This window comes from Hylobates moloch, unplaced genomic scaffold (assembly GCF_009828535.3).
Source record: "Hylobates moloch isolate HMO894 unplaced genomic scaffold, HMol_V3 SCAFFOLD_5, whole genome shotgun sequence".
NCBI classification, from domain to species: domain Eukaryota; kingdom Metazoa; phylum Chordata; class Mammalia; order Primates; family Hylobatidae; genus Hylobates; species Hylobates moloch.
Window position 1 is genome coordinate 94,842,831 of NW_026652280.1, and position 14,792 is coordinate 94,857,622.

The 14,792-nt window shown below is 43.9% G+C and overlaps 1 protein-coding gene across 2 annotated transcripts in view; it reads left to right on the top strand.

Annotated features, from left to right (window-relative positions):
* Positions 1 to 5,708, top strand: part of CD84 (CD84 molecule) — a 30,756-nt gene extending 25,048 nt beyond the window's left edge. For both annotated transcript variants that reach the window (XM_058439119.1, XM_032153975.2), the window contains 3 exons: positions 927 to 1,024; positions 1,987 to 2,049; positions 3,647 to 5,708. In XM_058439119.1, coding sequence (XP_058295102.1) covers positions 927 to 1,024; positions 1,987 to 2,049; positions 3,647 to 3,712 — 227 coding nt within the window. In that variant the 3' untranslated portion in view covers positions 3,713 to 5,708. The remainder of the gene's footprint in view (positions 1 to 926; positions 1,025 to 1,986; positions 2,050 to 3,646) is intronic.
* Positions 5,709 to 14,792: the final 9,084 nt, after the last annotated feature.

The following is a 14,792-nucleotide window of genomic DNA, read 5'->3' on the forward strand; positions in this document are numbered from 1 at the left end:
GCCTATACATTCTTAAAAGGAAAGACTTATCTACTGTCTTTTCTTCTCTGGGGCCTCACACAGAGCCTGGCACATAGAAGGAGCTTAATAAATGTTTATTAACTGTGTGAATTGGCAGGGTGTTGTGGCTCATGCCTGTAATCCCAGCACTTTGGGAGATCAAGGCATGTGGATCGGCTGAGCTCAGGAGTTCGAGACCAGCCAGGGCAACATGGTGAAACCCTGTCTCTACCAAAACTACAAAAAATTTGCTGGGTATGGTGGCACATACTTGTGGTCCCAGCTACTCAGAAGGCTGAGGTGGGAGGATCACTTGAGTCTGGAAGATAGAGGTTGCGGTGAGCCCTGAGGTGGTGCACCACTGCACTCCGACGTGGGTGACAGAGTGAGAACTTGTCTCAAAAACAAACAAACGAAAACAGACTGTGAATCAATCAAACAAGCAATAAATGTTCGTGAAACATCTACTATGTGCTTAACATTGAGATGGTTACAGCAAGGTCTGCACCAAAAGAATGTAAAACAGTGTATAACTAGAAAGAATCAATCAAGTTAAAAAACTAAGACCATGACATGGAAAGTCAACTAGCCATGCAAGACAGTCAGTGGTAAGTGTCAGAGACACGAAGGGAGATCCTGGGTAGAAGAGCTACATTTGACTGGCCACACAGGGAGGGGTTGGGGAAATTGTCTTTGGCCTAATCTGGACTCTAGAGTAGAAGAGAATTCCCACTGACCTTGGGTGAGGCCTCAGCCAAGTGACTTCTGAGACATTCTGAGGATCCAAGCACCTATTTCAAAGGATGGCAGCCATTTATCCCCTGGCAGCTTCCTTTCTTCATCTTAAAAAAGAGAACATTGGAATAGATCATCTCTAAAAAAACCACCTTTCACAGACTGTGGGTCTATATTTATTTGTGAGACAGATGCTGCCTCAAAGAAAACCATATACACATATATCACGGCTTCAAGGAACACCCAGCCAGCAGAGTCCAGAATCTATGATGAAATCCTGCAGTCCAAGGTGAGCTGATGCAATTCATGGACACCCCTGTGCCACCATCTCCATGACAGGGAGTCATGGGCAGCCATTGCCCTCCGCTTGTTGTTGTCTAGAAAGCAGCCATGGCCAAGAGTCCAGAGGTTCCAACCAGGAAATACTATGTCAGGGAAGTGATGCCATGGATCTTTCTATGAGGACAGGAACGCGACCCATTGTCACCCCATGGCAGCCTCCATGGGCTGAGGCCCTGAGCATCCCACAGTGGGCCTGGCTCCAGATTAGATGAGCCATGACTAGGAGCAAGGCGCCCCCTAGAAGGGCCACACAACAGAGGAGCTCTTGGAGTGAGGTGAGGGCTGCTATGTGACTACCAACGTGGTGAACAGGTTGCTAAGGGGGCTCTGAGGCAACAGAACTGACAGACAAGTTCCCTTGAATGCCCCTCCTGGCCTAGCAGCAGCGGCTTGCTTTCCTCAGACTCAGAGTCACTGTTCCACACCCCTCCTCCCACCCGCCCTTTACCTGCCTGCCCCTCCCTCCCCTCCACCCTGGATCACCTTCTCCTGTGTCCCCACCAGCCTGCCTCCTTAAAGTCTGCAAGGAATCAAGGGGGAGACTGAGGCCCGCCTGGTCAGTCTAGCGTTATGCTTGGACTGATAGGGCAGCTGGATCCATAGAGACCATGGAAAGCTAAAATCCTGACTGAGCAGGACTCATCCTGAACCATGGGATCCCTCCTCTTGGCCTCTGAGGTTTTTCACCCCTGAGACCCTGCCCAACTGCTACTCATTCACCCCCCACCTTATCCCTTCCTGATCCTAAGCCTCTCCAGAGTCGGATGGAGCCAGAACTGAGGCCAAGGGGGAGGCCACCTAGTAAACATGGGACCAGGGAAGGATGGTGGGTAGAGGCAGAATTAGGAAAGGGGACTTGTAAGATTGGGCCTGGGCTCCCTCACTGAGGGGAAGATGCATGTTTTACAGGTGCTTCCCTCCAAGGAAGAGCCAGTGAACACAGTTTATTCTGAAGTGCAGTTCATTGATAAGGTAACCCCTTTCTGGCTTTTTATCCTTGCTTTCCTATCTCTTCCAGCCATTCTGGTGTACTCAGTCCATCCAACCAGGGGCTAGCTGTTTCCCCTGGGACTCCTTGTAGTTCTCAGGACCCACTGCCTAGGTTTTTGGTCTATACGTACTTCCACCCACACACACAGTCCCACTCCCCAGGTCAATGGCCACCCACGAGTTATCCTACTTGGGATGCTGATCCCACCTTTCAAATGCAGAAGTCCCTGTGCCTCTGGACTACGGTATGGGAACTCCATCCCATATAATACCTGGGGCCACTGCTAGCTCACGTTGTGAAAATGAGAAAACAGGTGCTTCCCTCTGAGCAGACGCAGGCCCATGCCAGATGCCCAGATGGGTGCAATGGAGCAGAAGCTGAATTTCAGTTCATTTGCTCCCTCAGCTGCTCTTTTACCACACGCAGCCTGCACAACCATTTGTAGTGTCAAGTGCCTTGTGCCTTATGCCTGTGCCTTATGGCTTTCTCTGACATATGCAAAGCCCTCTGACAGGACTTTAACTTTTGGGGCTCTAAGGAGGGATTGTCACTATCTGAAGGTCCTCACTGCTGCTACAGTCAGGACAGCTTTAGGGTTGCTTAAAGAACCATGTTTTCTAAGTATTCCTGTTTAATAGCTGAGCTACCAAGCGGAAAGTAAACTGAGTACGAATTAAGAGTGATCCTATAAGGCAATAGGGAGGATATCTATGAGCTCGACGAGCAGGGCGGTGCTACTTCCTTTTAAGGAGGACTTGAAGCACAGGGCAGTTTGCTTGAAAAGATAAGCCAAATGGACTGGACAACCAGATAGAGGGACCTTTACTTTCTCAGTGATCAGGAGAGGGAAGGAGGGAAAGAAGAAGGGGAAGAATGAGGAAAGAAGAGGAGAAGAAAAGGAGAAGGACAGGCAAGAAGTGAGGGTCAGGGTGCCCAGCATATTTGTGCCGGGATCTCAAGGAGAGTTGGAGGAGCAAGAGTAACCTAACTTAGAAGGAGATAAAATTTGAGGGATTAATCATGGAATCCTGGATTGTGACATCTCAAGATAAATCCTTAAAGACAAGTCAGATGACAATTATTGGGTCAGTATTTAATTGAAAACCTAAGACTCCTCAAGCCAATGGGAAGATTGTTTGCAACCCTCTAAATGCCTAGAGCACAGGAGATGCGAGCAGTGAGTCCCCACTATGCATAGGTGAAAGTGGAGTTATTGGGATACAAAAAAACTAGGGCTCAACTAGGAACAAGGAATGCAGGTAGCTTGAACCTGAATGTCGCCTCAAGCTTATAATCAAAATCCGTTCCAAATATGCCCCCACCCCCATTCCCTCCCATTGCTCTTTTCTGGGCTAAGAAGTTAATTGCTCAGGGCCTCCCAAATGGGGGCGTAGCTGGAGCAGACACAAGGGACTCAGCAAAGAACAAGGCCCTGCTACCCCAGATTTCCCCAGCACGAGGCAAATCTAAGGTATCCCCCTGTGCCATTTGCTTAACTCCTCTGGGAACTTGCAGGACTGGAGTTCCCCAGCAGCACCTCTCAGTTAACATTTTCTCACATGCTTCTCTCCTACACAGATGGGGAAAGCCAGCACACAGGACAGTAAACCTCCTGCAACTTCAAGCTATGAAATTGTGATCTAGGCTGCTGGGCTGAATTCTCCCTCTGGAAACTGAGTTACAACCACCAATACCAGCAGCTTCCCTGGATCCAGATCTTCTCTGCCCAGCTGTTACTGGGAGATTGCAAACTGCCACATCTCAGCCTGTAAGCAAAGCAGGAAACCTTCTGCTGGGCATAGCTTGTGCCTAAATGGACAAACGGATGCATACCCTTCCTGAAATGACTCCTTTGTGAATGACTGACAAAGCAGGTTACCTAGTAGAGTTTTCCCAAACTTCGTCCCATCATAGCACATGTAGAAAACAATATTTTTATGGCACACTGGGATAAACAATCAAGATTGCTCACTTCTGGAATCTGCATATGACTAGAGGCCTCTTGTGACTGGAGGTAACAACCCTGCCCAGTAACTGTGGGAGAAGGGGATCAATATTTTGCACACCTGTAATAGGCCATGGCACACCAGCCAAGATGCTCTGCTCACAGTCAGTATGTGTGAAGATCCCTAGTGCGTGGCCTCCACCACGCATCTTGAGCAAATTAGGAAAAGGTACCCTTCGCTTGAGGCAGATGCAGCCCTTCCCCTGAGTGCATGGCTTGTATAGCAGAATGTGGGCTGCATATAAGCGCACTCATCCCTTTGTCTGAGAATCTTTGTGCAGGGCACAACAGGCTTAATAATTCCAAACACAGACGACAGTGCTGTGTGGGTCTCTGTCAGAGTTGTGGCTCTCAGCCACGTAGACACATTCTCCAAATGGAGTGTTGGAAAATGTTCTTTCTGCAGGGTCTAGAGACTGCTGGGACACTTTTCTTGGAGTGCTACTTCAGAAGCCCCATAGGATTTTCTTTCTGGCCAAGATTTCCTTCTGTATCACTCCAAGCAGCCTCAGCAGAGGCAGCAGCCATGCCCAGTATTCCCGCTCTCCAAAAGGAATTGACCAGCTTCTATTTCTCACACTTCTGGGGAACTGGGTATAATCCAACCATCAAAATAGAAGACCTTGCAAGAAGCAGAGTCATTCTCCAGAAGGAACTTGGGAGATGATGGTGCAGATGATGAAACTGGGTTCATCCCAGTTCCAAAGGCTCAGAGAACTACAGAGTTTAAGCTGAGGCAGAGTGCCCCCACCCTGGCATGCCCCACAAACAGACCACCAGCCAGCTTACACAGCCATTAACTCTCCGCAGTGAGGAAGAATCATTCACAACTGAGCAGGACATTCATACGATCATTTGAGGAAGTGTTTCCCTCATGTGTTAGCAAATATAATTGGCTAATTCCTAAGTCCCAACGAATAGTCCTAGGCTGGACAGCAACGGGCTGCATTTAGGCAGATAAAGACATCAGTCCCAGTAAATGAATCCATAGACTCATCTAGCACTAACTACCATTAGCACTATGTTAGGAACTGCAAGGCCCCAAAGTAGAAAATGTACATAATGTCTGCCCTTGTGTAGCTCAGGAGACAATTCCACACAGACACTACAGTTAACGCTGAACTGCAGCTGCAAGTAATGGCATGAACAGTCAAAAAACACCTTATGAGGGGGCAGGGATGAAGCTGGGCCTTGAAGGATGGATGAAATTTGGATAGAGAATGAGGAAGACAGAGGGCCTCCAAGCGAGAGAAACATGAAAAATGAGCAGGGGCCTGGGTCAGTGGGGTGTATTCAGAGCACCTCTCCAGATGCACCATGCATGCTCACAGTCCCTTGCCTACGTGTGGCAGAGTGCCCCAGCCGGATGTGTGCCCTCACCCCATGTCCATTTACACGTCCTTCAATGCCCACCTCAAAAGGTACCTCTTCTGTAAAGCTTTCCCTGGTATCAGGAGTCAAAATTAATCAGGGATCTTTTCACACTGCTGTTTTTTCCTCTTTGGTCCTTCTATCACTAAAACTCATCTCATTCAGCCTTACAGCATAGCTAATTATTTGTTTTCTTCACTACATTGTACATGTGGGAATTACAGATAAACAGAAGCTGGCTGGGGGTGGTGGCTCACGCCTGTAATCCCAGGGGGATCACCTGAGGTCAGGATTCGAGATTATCTGGCCAACATGGTGAAACCCACTCTACTAAAATACAAAAATTGCCAGGTGTGGTGGAAAAAAAAAAAAAAAAAAAGATAGAAGCCAATAAGCATGGTACAATCAAATTCTGGCAAGCATTAAATACCAGGATGCAGCTGGGCACAGTGGCTTATGCCTGTAATCCCAGCACTTTGGGAGGCCAAGGTGGGCGGATCACTTGAGGTCAGGAATTCGAGAGGAGCCTGGCCAGCATGGTGAAACCCCATCTGTACTTAAAATACAAAAAAATCAGCCAGACATAGTGGTGCACACCTGTAATCCCAGCTACTTGGGAGGCTGAGGTGGGAGAATCGCTTGAACCTGGGAAGTGGAGGTTGCAGTGAGCTGAGATCCTGCCACTGCACTCCAGCCTGGGCAACAGAGTGAGACCGTGTCTCAAAAAAATAAAAATATAAAATAAAATAATATCAAGATGTATACATCAGAGGCTGTTCCTAGTGTAAAGGCACTTTGGAGGGAGAAGACTTTCAGAGTTAGGCAGACCAACTAAGAGGTCAGCTGAAGCACCAAACCAGTTGTAAGGAGGTGAAAGGCAGCACCCCAAGAAGAGACGTGCAGGAAGGAGGAAAGAGGCTTGGTCGTAAAGGATGGAGGAGTTCCAAAGTGACACTGAACAGGTTGCGTTTATCCTAAAATAAAACCACTCCTCACTCTGTGGATGCATTGAAGACTCATTCCCGAACATCTTTATTCTCTAATTTGCCCTCTTCCTCTTTCTAATATGCTCACTCAAGTAAAATTCCTAGTGTCCTAATGCCCCTGGGCATATTGTCAAAAATAAAAATCAGAAGCAGGTTAGATCTGTTAGGTCTTCTAGAAGAGCAAACCTGGGATGAAGCCAGAGCCCAGGAATTATGAAGGTGGCCTTTGGACTCAGGACACCCTGCTCTTGTCTCTCCTCTCACTGTTTCTCTCCTATGAATCTCCTGATTCACGAACACGTTATCTGTTCACCCTTCTCTCTAGGGCTTAGTTCTTAGATTTTCCTTCTGTAAAATGCATGTGATCTTATTTTCCCCTACACAACATTCCAGATGAACTAGACTGTGACCAAGAGGTCTATAAAATCAAAGCATCATGGAACAAGCTCTTGTATCAGACCAAAGTGTGCCAGTTTTTAAAAATGTGCATCAAAATGGAAATCTCAGAGACAGAGCCCTCTGGTGGAAAGTTCTAGTAGGTCAGGACAGTCCTTCTGCCTGCAGACACCTTGGGCTTTACTGAGGGACTCAACTGAGAAAATGAGGAATGTTGCAGCTCATGATTCTTAGAAGAAGAAAGTGAAGCTCGTTTAAAATATGATTTAAAAAATCTATAGAACACTCTAAACTACACAGGCTATGAGGGGAATAGCCTGGTTGGACCAGCTTGGAAACCGGGCACAGGCAGGAAGGAGCCTGCCTGGTTTGGGCCGTGTCCACAGAGAGCACTTCTTAGGTCCTGCCTGGAGAGAAGGAATGGCTGGGCTATATTTTCTTCCAGACTCATTATTTTTCTTCTGTTTGACTTTTCTCTGAATTTCCCTTGATTTGTATAAATTTTCTCAATAATTAATGACAGTCTCTACTGATTGTAAAATGAAGCTTGAAGGCCAGGCACAGTGGCTCATGCCTGTAATCCTAGAATTTTGGGAGGCCAAGGTGGGTGAATCACAAGGAGTTCGAGACCAGCCTGGCCAACGTTGTGAAACTGCGTCTCTACTAAAAATACAAAAAAAATTAGCCGGGCATGGTGGCACGTGCCTGTAGTCCCAGCTACTCAGGAAGCTGAGGCAAGAGAATCACTTGAACCTGGGAGGTGGAGGTTGCAGTGAGCTGAGATCACGCCACTGCACTCCAGCCTGGGTGAGAGAGTGAGACTCCATCTCAAAAAAAAAAAAGGGGGGGTTTGAAGAACAAAGACAATAAGAGGAAGTATAATGAGTGGTCATAAATGTGGGCTCTGACAGTAGAGGGCCTGGGTCTGAATCCTGGTTTCTTAGTCATGTGACCTTAGGCAAGTTACTTTAACCTCGCTGTACCTCAGGTTGTCCATCTGTAAAATGGGGATAATAATAGTGCCTACCCTGTAGGGTTGATGTGGGGATTAAATGAGGTGTTGCTCATACAGGAATGTGCCTGTGCATGGCAAAGTTCGGGAAATTTTTTATAAGCTGTTCTTCTAGGCCTGAAATCTTCAGAAGATGCTAATCCAAATTCACGAAATAAGCTTCTTACAACAGAAATGCTGCTAGTATTATTCAAAATTAATGTTGTATATCAAACTTTTAACTCTCATTCCTCCTTATTCAGATATATTTTGTTATATGCAATGTTTATTCCCCCCATTATTATGCCACAGTCTACTTACCTGATGCTATATCTGCCTCCCCAGTTAGACTGAGAGAACAGGGGATATACCTAAATAATAATAATAATAAATAATAATAATGGAGAGCTCCTTGAAGGTAGGGAGCCTGTAATAATCGTTGAGGGCTTATTTTGTATACCAACTGCTAAACTAGCAGCTTCATACATTGTTGTCAATACTCATGACAGCCCTGTAAAGTAGAAATTAATTCTTCCAGTTAACACTAAGGCTGACATAGGAATACCTTGGCAAAGCTGGAAAGCTGGGAAGACAGTATTTGAACTCAAGACTTCTTGTCACCAAGGGCCATGCACTTGTACTCTGCCACGTGGCCCCTTTTTACCTCCTGTGTATTCCCCCTACCTGGCACTTGGCCTTAGGTGTACACACACCTGGCACTTTGCTTGACACATAATAGGTGGACCACAAATATCTACTGAATGAATATTTGCATATACTAATATTTTAAGGTACTAAAAGCAGCTCAAAGTAAATATATTAATATATTAATTCCATTGCTATCTGGATACCCACTCAACTTTTCTGTTGAAAATGCCCGTTTAATTAAAGAAGGTTGGATAGAGCTCTCTCTATGCATTTTGGACAGGCAGAGGTTTCAGGTCATAAACACTCTGATGAGTTAATATAAAATGAGAGAAACTGTAAATTTCCACTACTAAAAATCACAAAAATAACAGAAACAAAAGAAGAGTTAAGAATTTGGGGAATTGTGCTGAACAATTTAGTGGTTAAAAAAAAACAGCTGTGCGTGTTTAGACTTAAATAAGCCCCCATCCAAGTGTGAGGAGTCCAGTAATTTTTCAAAACATATGAAAGTGTTAATACATTTTGACAAAGGACCATTAAAAAAGTCCTGAATTCTGACCTGAGGGAGGAAAGTAATGACTAATACATTCTCTAGAGACTTGCAGACTTTGGGAATTCATAAAGGAATGGATGATAATTATTAACTGTTGCTGGCTGATTGCCCAGACAGTTCTCAACAGCCCTGTACAAGTCTCTGGGTTTGGGATGGATCAATTCTGAGACTGGAAAATGGCCAAATCCTTGCAAATGAGAAATATTTTTCTTATAAGGTCTTATTGTAGGCAAATAATTACATAAATTATTCATCAGAGAATTTTTAAATGCTCATAATCTCAACTCTTTCATTTACAACTTGTATTTCCAATAGTTTATGGGTCATCTCTGCATAGATGTCAGAAGTCACCTCAAGTTTAGTGTGTCCAAAATCGAACTCACAGGTCTGTCTCTGACCTCCCAACTTGCTTTCCTTCTGTTTTTCTTCCTGTTTTTCTGTTTTATGCTAATGATCCACCATAATCAAAATAATTAACATTTATCCAGTGCCTACTATGTACTATACCCTGTCCTGTTTTACATTTACTCATTTAAAGCCCATAAGAAACATTAAAACTCATCTGCCTTCTGAAGAAGATACAACCATCCTCTCTTTTACAAAGTAGGAAACTGAGTCACACAAAGGTGAAGTCTTTAAGGCTGAATCACAACAGCTCATCCTAGTAAATAGAAAAGCTAGGATTCAACTCCAGGGGCTGGGTGCAGAACTGCTATTCTTCACTGCTTCACCAATCAGCAGCTACCCAAGGCCAGAAAACTTTTTCATCCTTGGCTCCTTCATTCTCCCTGTCACCCCAGATCCCCTCTACATCTAGTCAGAGAATAGGTCCTGTCAGTTCCAACTTCTCTATATGGCTCCTCTCAGGCATGTGCCCTTAATTGGCCTAATTCTCTAACACACCTTCCCTCTACATGCTCACTCCCTCAGATCATTGCTTTATCACGTGTTACCTGGGTTGCTATTACATAAAGAGCAATCTTTCTAAAATGAGGATCTTATCACTTCACTTCCATACTAAAATGTTCTTCCTGGGGAACCACACTCCTTAGCAATCTGACCCATCAGACCTTCCAGGCTGTCTCCTGCCTGCCCCCTAGGCTCCAGTCACACAGAATTATCATGGGCCCACACACCCACCAAATCCTCCCATGCCTTTGCCCATGTTGTGTCCTCTGTCTGGGATGCCCTTCTCTCCCTTCTGTCTCTGGCTTTTTCATACATCAAGCATCAGACTGAATATCCCTTTTGTGTGGCCTTCCAAAACCTCCCGTCCAAAGCTAAATATATAGCCCTCTATTTATACTTTTACAGCATTTGGCACACAAGTACAGAGTAGTAGCTTTTTATCACATTCTCTGATAATTATATAGATATGGTATTTCTTAGCTCTCTCTCCAACTGGCTAATAAGTTGTTTTGTGTCTGAGTGCCTAATTTTGTGTTTTGTGTCTGAGTGTCTCAGTTCCTCAAAAAAAAGTTTTTTGATTACTTCATTATTCATTTGAACATGAAAATGATGCTCACTAGTGGCAAATGCCACTAACCTTGTTCCAGAAGCTAGGTGTCACGTCTGCAATAAGATATCTTATCCCCTCTACAAGTCATCTTGTAAATGTCCATTACAAATGTCAGGCATTTGTAAATGTCCATTAATAAAGTATAGTTCATAAATTTTACCTTGTAAGTGCCTAAGAAATGAGACTACAGGCTCCATTTCAGCAGGACACAATAGATATTATTTTATAATGCATCTATTTTGTGTTTTACTTTGTTTTGGTTTTTGAGAGCAACAAAAATGAAGTAAACAGATGAAACAGCAAAGGAGACAGTCCACATGATAAAAGCCCTGTGCTATCTGAAAATCCAGGCCCTGAGTGGACACAAGAGACCAAGGGATTGAGGGTATAAGACAGACAATGAAAAAAAGAAAGGCTGATGTAGAGAGATGATTGGGACCTTGGGAGGAGACTGAGAAGCTAGAGATAGGAAGGACAAATACCAAAAACAGAAAAAACCCAGAGGGCAGCAGAGGTGCTTGGTTAAGGTGGAGAAGAGAGTTCTGCCTTGATCAACCTAGAGAGAGGAAATTGAGGACTTAAATCAGGTTTTGGGGATCATCTCCCTCCAGGGAAGGAGCTTTGTCATTCATTTTTCACTCACGGTGCCCTATCGCAGGAGCCAACGCCTAGCAGATCTTAGTAAGTATTTGTTGAACTGAATTTGGATTGGTGCCCACATATCAGGAGAGGAAAGGGAGTCCTGGAAACCACATTCAGAGTCTGAGTCCAAAATTGGAGAGTAGAAATTCTCTGTGTCACCCATAGTGCCACTTGGAGGAAAGGGATAAAAAGACTGGGCTTTTAACTGAGGAGGACAAGGTCGTGGTTTCCACAGAACTGTAGGTGCAGGGCCTCAGAAACTTTGGTAAACACTGAAGGGGAGGTGACTTACTAACAGGGGCTGTGTGAGATGGCAAATGGTTTTTAGGCCTGAGACAAAACCACTTCCTCTATTCCCTACTTATCAAAGAGGCCACAGCTGCTCTGTTCTGAGCCAGCCTTTGCAGATAAACCTGGTCTTCCAGCTCCCCAGCTACATCCTCTTGTGGGGTTGAAATTGACTGCTACCCATGAAGAATTTCAGAGTCCCTGTGTAGAAACTCTGTAGGCAGATACAGCAACCATTTGAGAAGATAAATTTCGCTAGTGTTTCTCCAGTGCTTTCTGAGGTTTGGCACATTTCATTTCATTTCATCTACACATTAGCCATAGGACTTTCAGCTTGAAATTACCTCCACCTCCTTACCCTCACTACCTCCAATACACAGCTTCACTCATTCACACAATGCCCATTCATTCTTCTGGGATAAGCTCAAGTGTCCCTTCCTGGGCGAAGTTTTCACTGTTTCTCCAGGCCATATCTGATGCCCATGTTTTGTGCTCATAGTACAACACCTCTTGCCTTTACAGCAGTTTTCAATTTTGTCTTTACTGTGATTATTTTATTAATTCCTCTCTTCCGTCACTGGACTGTGAGTTCCATCAGGACACAGATCATGCGTGGTTTTGTCACCATTTGTATCCACAGTGCCTGACCCAGTGCAAATAGTCCTCAATTTGTAATAGTTTATCAGCCTTTAACTGTATTAGCTGGGATGTTACAATCCTTTGGCATATGTATCAATGACAAAGCCAGATATTCTGTTTATTTCTAAAGTATATTACCTTCAGAGATTCTATAAAACCCTTGGTTGGAAATGCACTAGAAAATATTGATTTTACCTGCTATGCAGGAAACACAGAAGAGTTAACACAGCAGGCCTAAAACTGCTGTCCTTTGAAGGGCATGCTTATAAGGTTGGCCCTTGGCTGGTGTCTGGGAACTTGGACTTTGGGATGGCTCCTACCATTCCCTGATAAGAATGACTTACACTGTACCGAAACTGTTGGCACAACAATTTGTTTTTTGCTAAATATCTGCTTTCCTTCTTGGATTCTGGAATTTGGGTGCATGCTAGGTAGAGGGTGCCTATGTTACTGACTGCAGAGAAAAACCCTAAATGCCTAGGCTCCATCGAGCTTCCTTGGTAGATTACACTTCAAACATGACACAACATGTTGTTGAAGGAATTACGTACATCCTGTTTGACTCCACTATGAGAGGACTCTAGAAACTTGCACCTGGTTTCCTCTGGACTTTGCCCTTTTGCCTTTGCTGATTTTCTTTGTGTTTATTCACTGTAATAAATCGGCCATGACTATGGCTATATGCTGAGTCTTGTGAGTCCTCCTAGTGAATGACTGAATCTGGGGGTGGTCTTGAAAACCCCAACACAACTCCTGAATGTCACTACAATCTATCTACCTCTCTTTCACCACTAACTACAGTAGTCCAGGTTGCCATCATCTCTTACCCAAACAATAGCACTTGACCTCTTGCAGTCGTGCCTGCTCCCAGTCCAATCCATTCTCTACACCACAACCAGAGTGATCTTTCCAAAACACAAATAATGGTTATATTGTCCACGCTAATGTCATCTGGTGGCAGAAAGGACCAATGGATTGCTGTGGTATAAGGCTTTGTATATGTAATAACTTGTAAGTTGAAAATTTATAATTAAGCCCTGGCACAGTGGCTCCCACCTGTATTGGGAGGCTGAGGCGGGCGGATTATTGAGGCCAGGAGTTCAAGACCAGCCTGGTCAACATGGTGAAACCCCGTCTCTACTAAAAATACAAAAAAAAAAAAAAATTAGCCGGGCGTGGTGGCACACATCTGTAGTCCCAGCTACTCGGAAGGCTGAGGCACGAGAATTGCTTGAACCCGGGAGGCGGAGGTTGCAGTGAGCTGAGATGGTGCCACTGCACTCCAGCCTGGGCAACAGAGAAAGACTCTTTCTCAAAAGAAAGAAAAGAAAGAAAAAAAAAAGGAAAGGAAAGGAAAAGAAAGGAAGGAAGGAAGGAAGGAAGAAAGAAAGAAAGAAAGAAAGAAAGAGAAAGAAAGAAAGTTAGTTTATAACTAGAAGAAATTCTTTAACCTGAGAAAAAATGGAAAGATATTCAGTGGTCTAATTGCCAAAAGTGTACTAGCCTAGACGGTCTTATGGACTAGTTCTATCACCTACAATGAAAGGATAATTCCCAGTCATCTTAACTGTCCCAAGGCATAGAAAACAGTGGGAAGCTTCCAAATTCATTAAATACTATAGTATAACACTGATTCCAAAGCCAGATAAGGATGATCCCCCACAAAGAGACACATAGGCCAGGAATTAGCAAACTATGGCATGTGGCCACATTCAGTCTGCCATCTGTTTTTATTTGACCCACGAACTAAGAATAGTTTACATTTTTAAAATGGTTGAAAAGAATTCAAAGAATAATAATATTTTGGGACACGTTAAAATTATGTGAAATTCAGATTTCAGCATCCATAAATAAAGTTTTATTGAAACACAGCCAACAAGCATTCTTTTATGTGTTTATTATGGCTGCTTCCACACTACAGCAGCAGAGTTGAGTAGTTGCAAAGGAGACTGTGTGGTCCACAAAGTCCAATATTCACTATTGGGACCTTTACAGAAAAAGTCTGCCACATCCTGATATAGTCCAATCTCACTTATAAATATAAATGTTAAAAATCTTAACTTAAACTTCAGTCAATTTTAAATCAATGCATTAAAAGAAAAAAAATGCAACCAAGTAGGATTTTATCCTTAGAGTGCTAGGATGATTTATCTTTAAGAAACCATCTATTGTAATTTGCTGTTCAAACAGATTAAAGGAGAGGAAAAAAATAATCATGTTGACATAGTCTACAATATATATTTGATAAAACTGAATACCCATGACTGATTTAAAAAGTTTTCAAGAAAGCTAAAAATAGAATGCGTTTTAGTCAATATCCAATTTTAAAAAACTGAGACCATGTTAAATACTGAAAACTCAGCAAGCCAAATATAGGAAATTGATTCCAAAAGTGATGGAGGAGTAAAACAGGGAAGCTGAGGTCACCAAGCAATTAATAATTCCAGGAAGTTGCTATGGAGCTTTGTCCTTATGGAAATTCATCTTGGGAATCAGTGCTGCCAGCTTTCAAGATTCTAAGAGTTCACAGTCTCGTCAAAACTATGAGACTCTGGGAGACAAAAATCACTCACCACTGCAGATGCCACCATCAAAGCCTGATCCCACAAGTACCACACTATCAAGACTTCTGACATGCTTGCTGGAACTGCACTGCTACACCAGGAACCCTGAAGCAGTACTCATC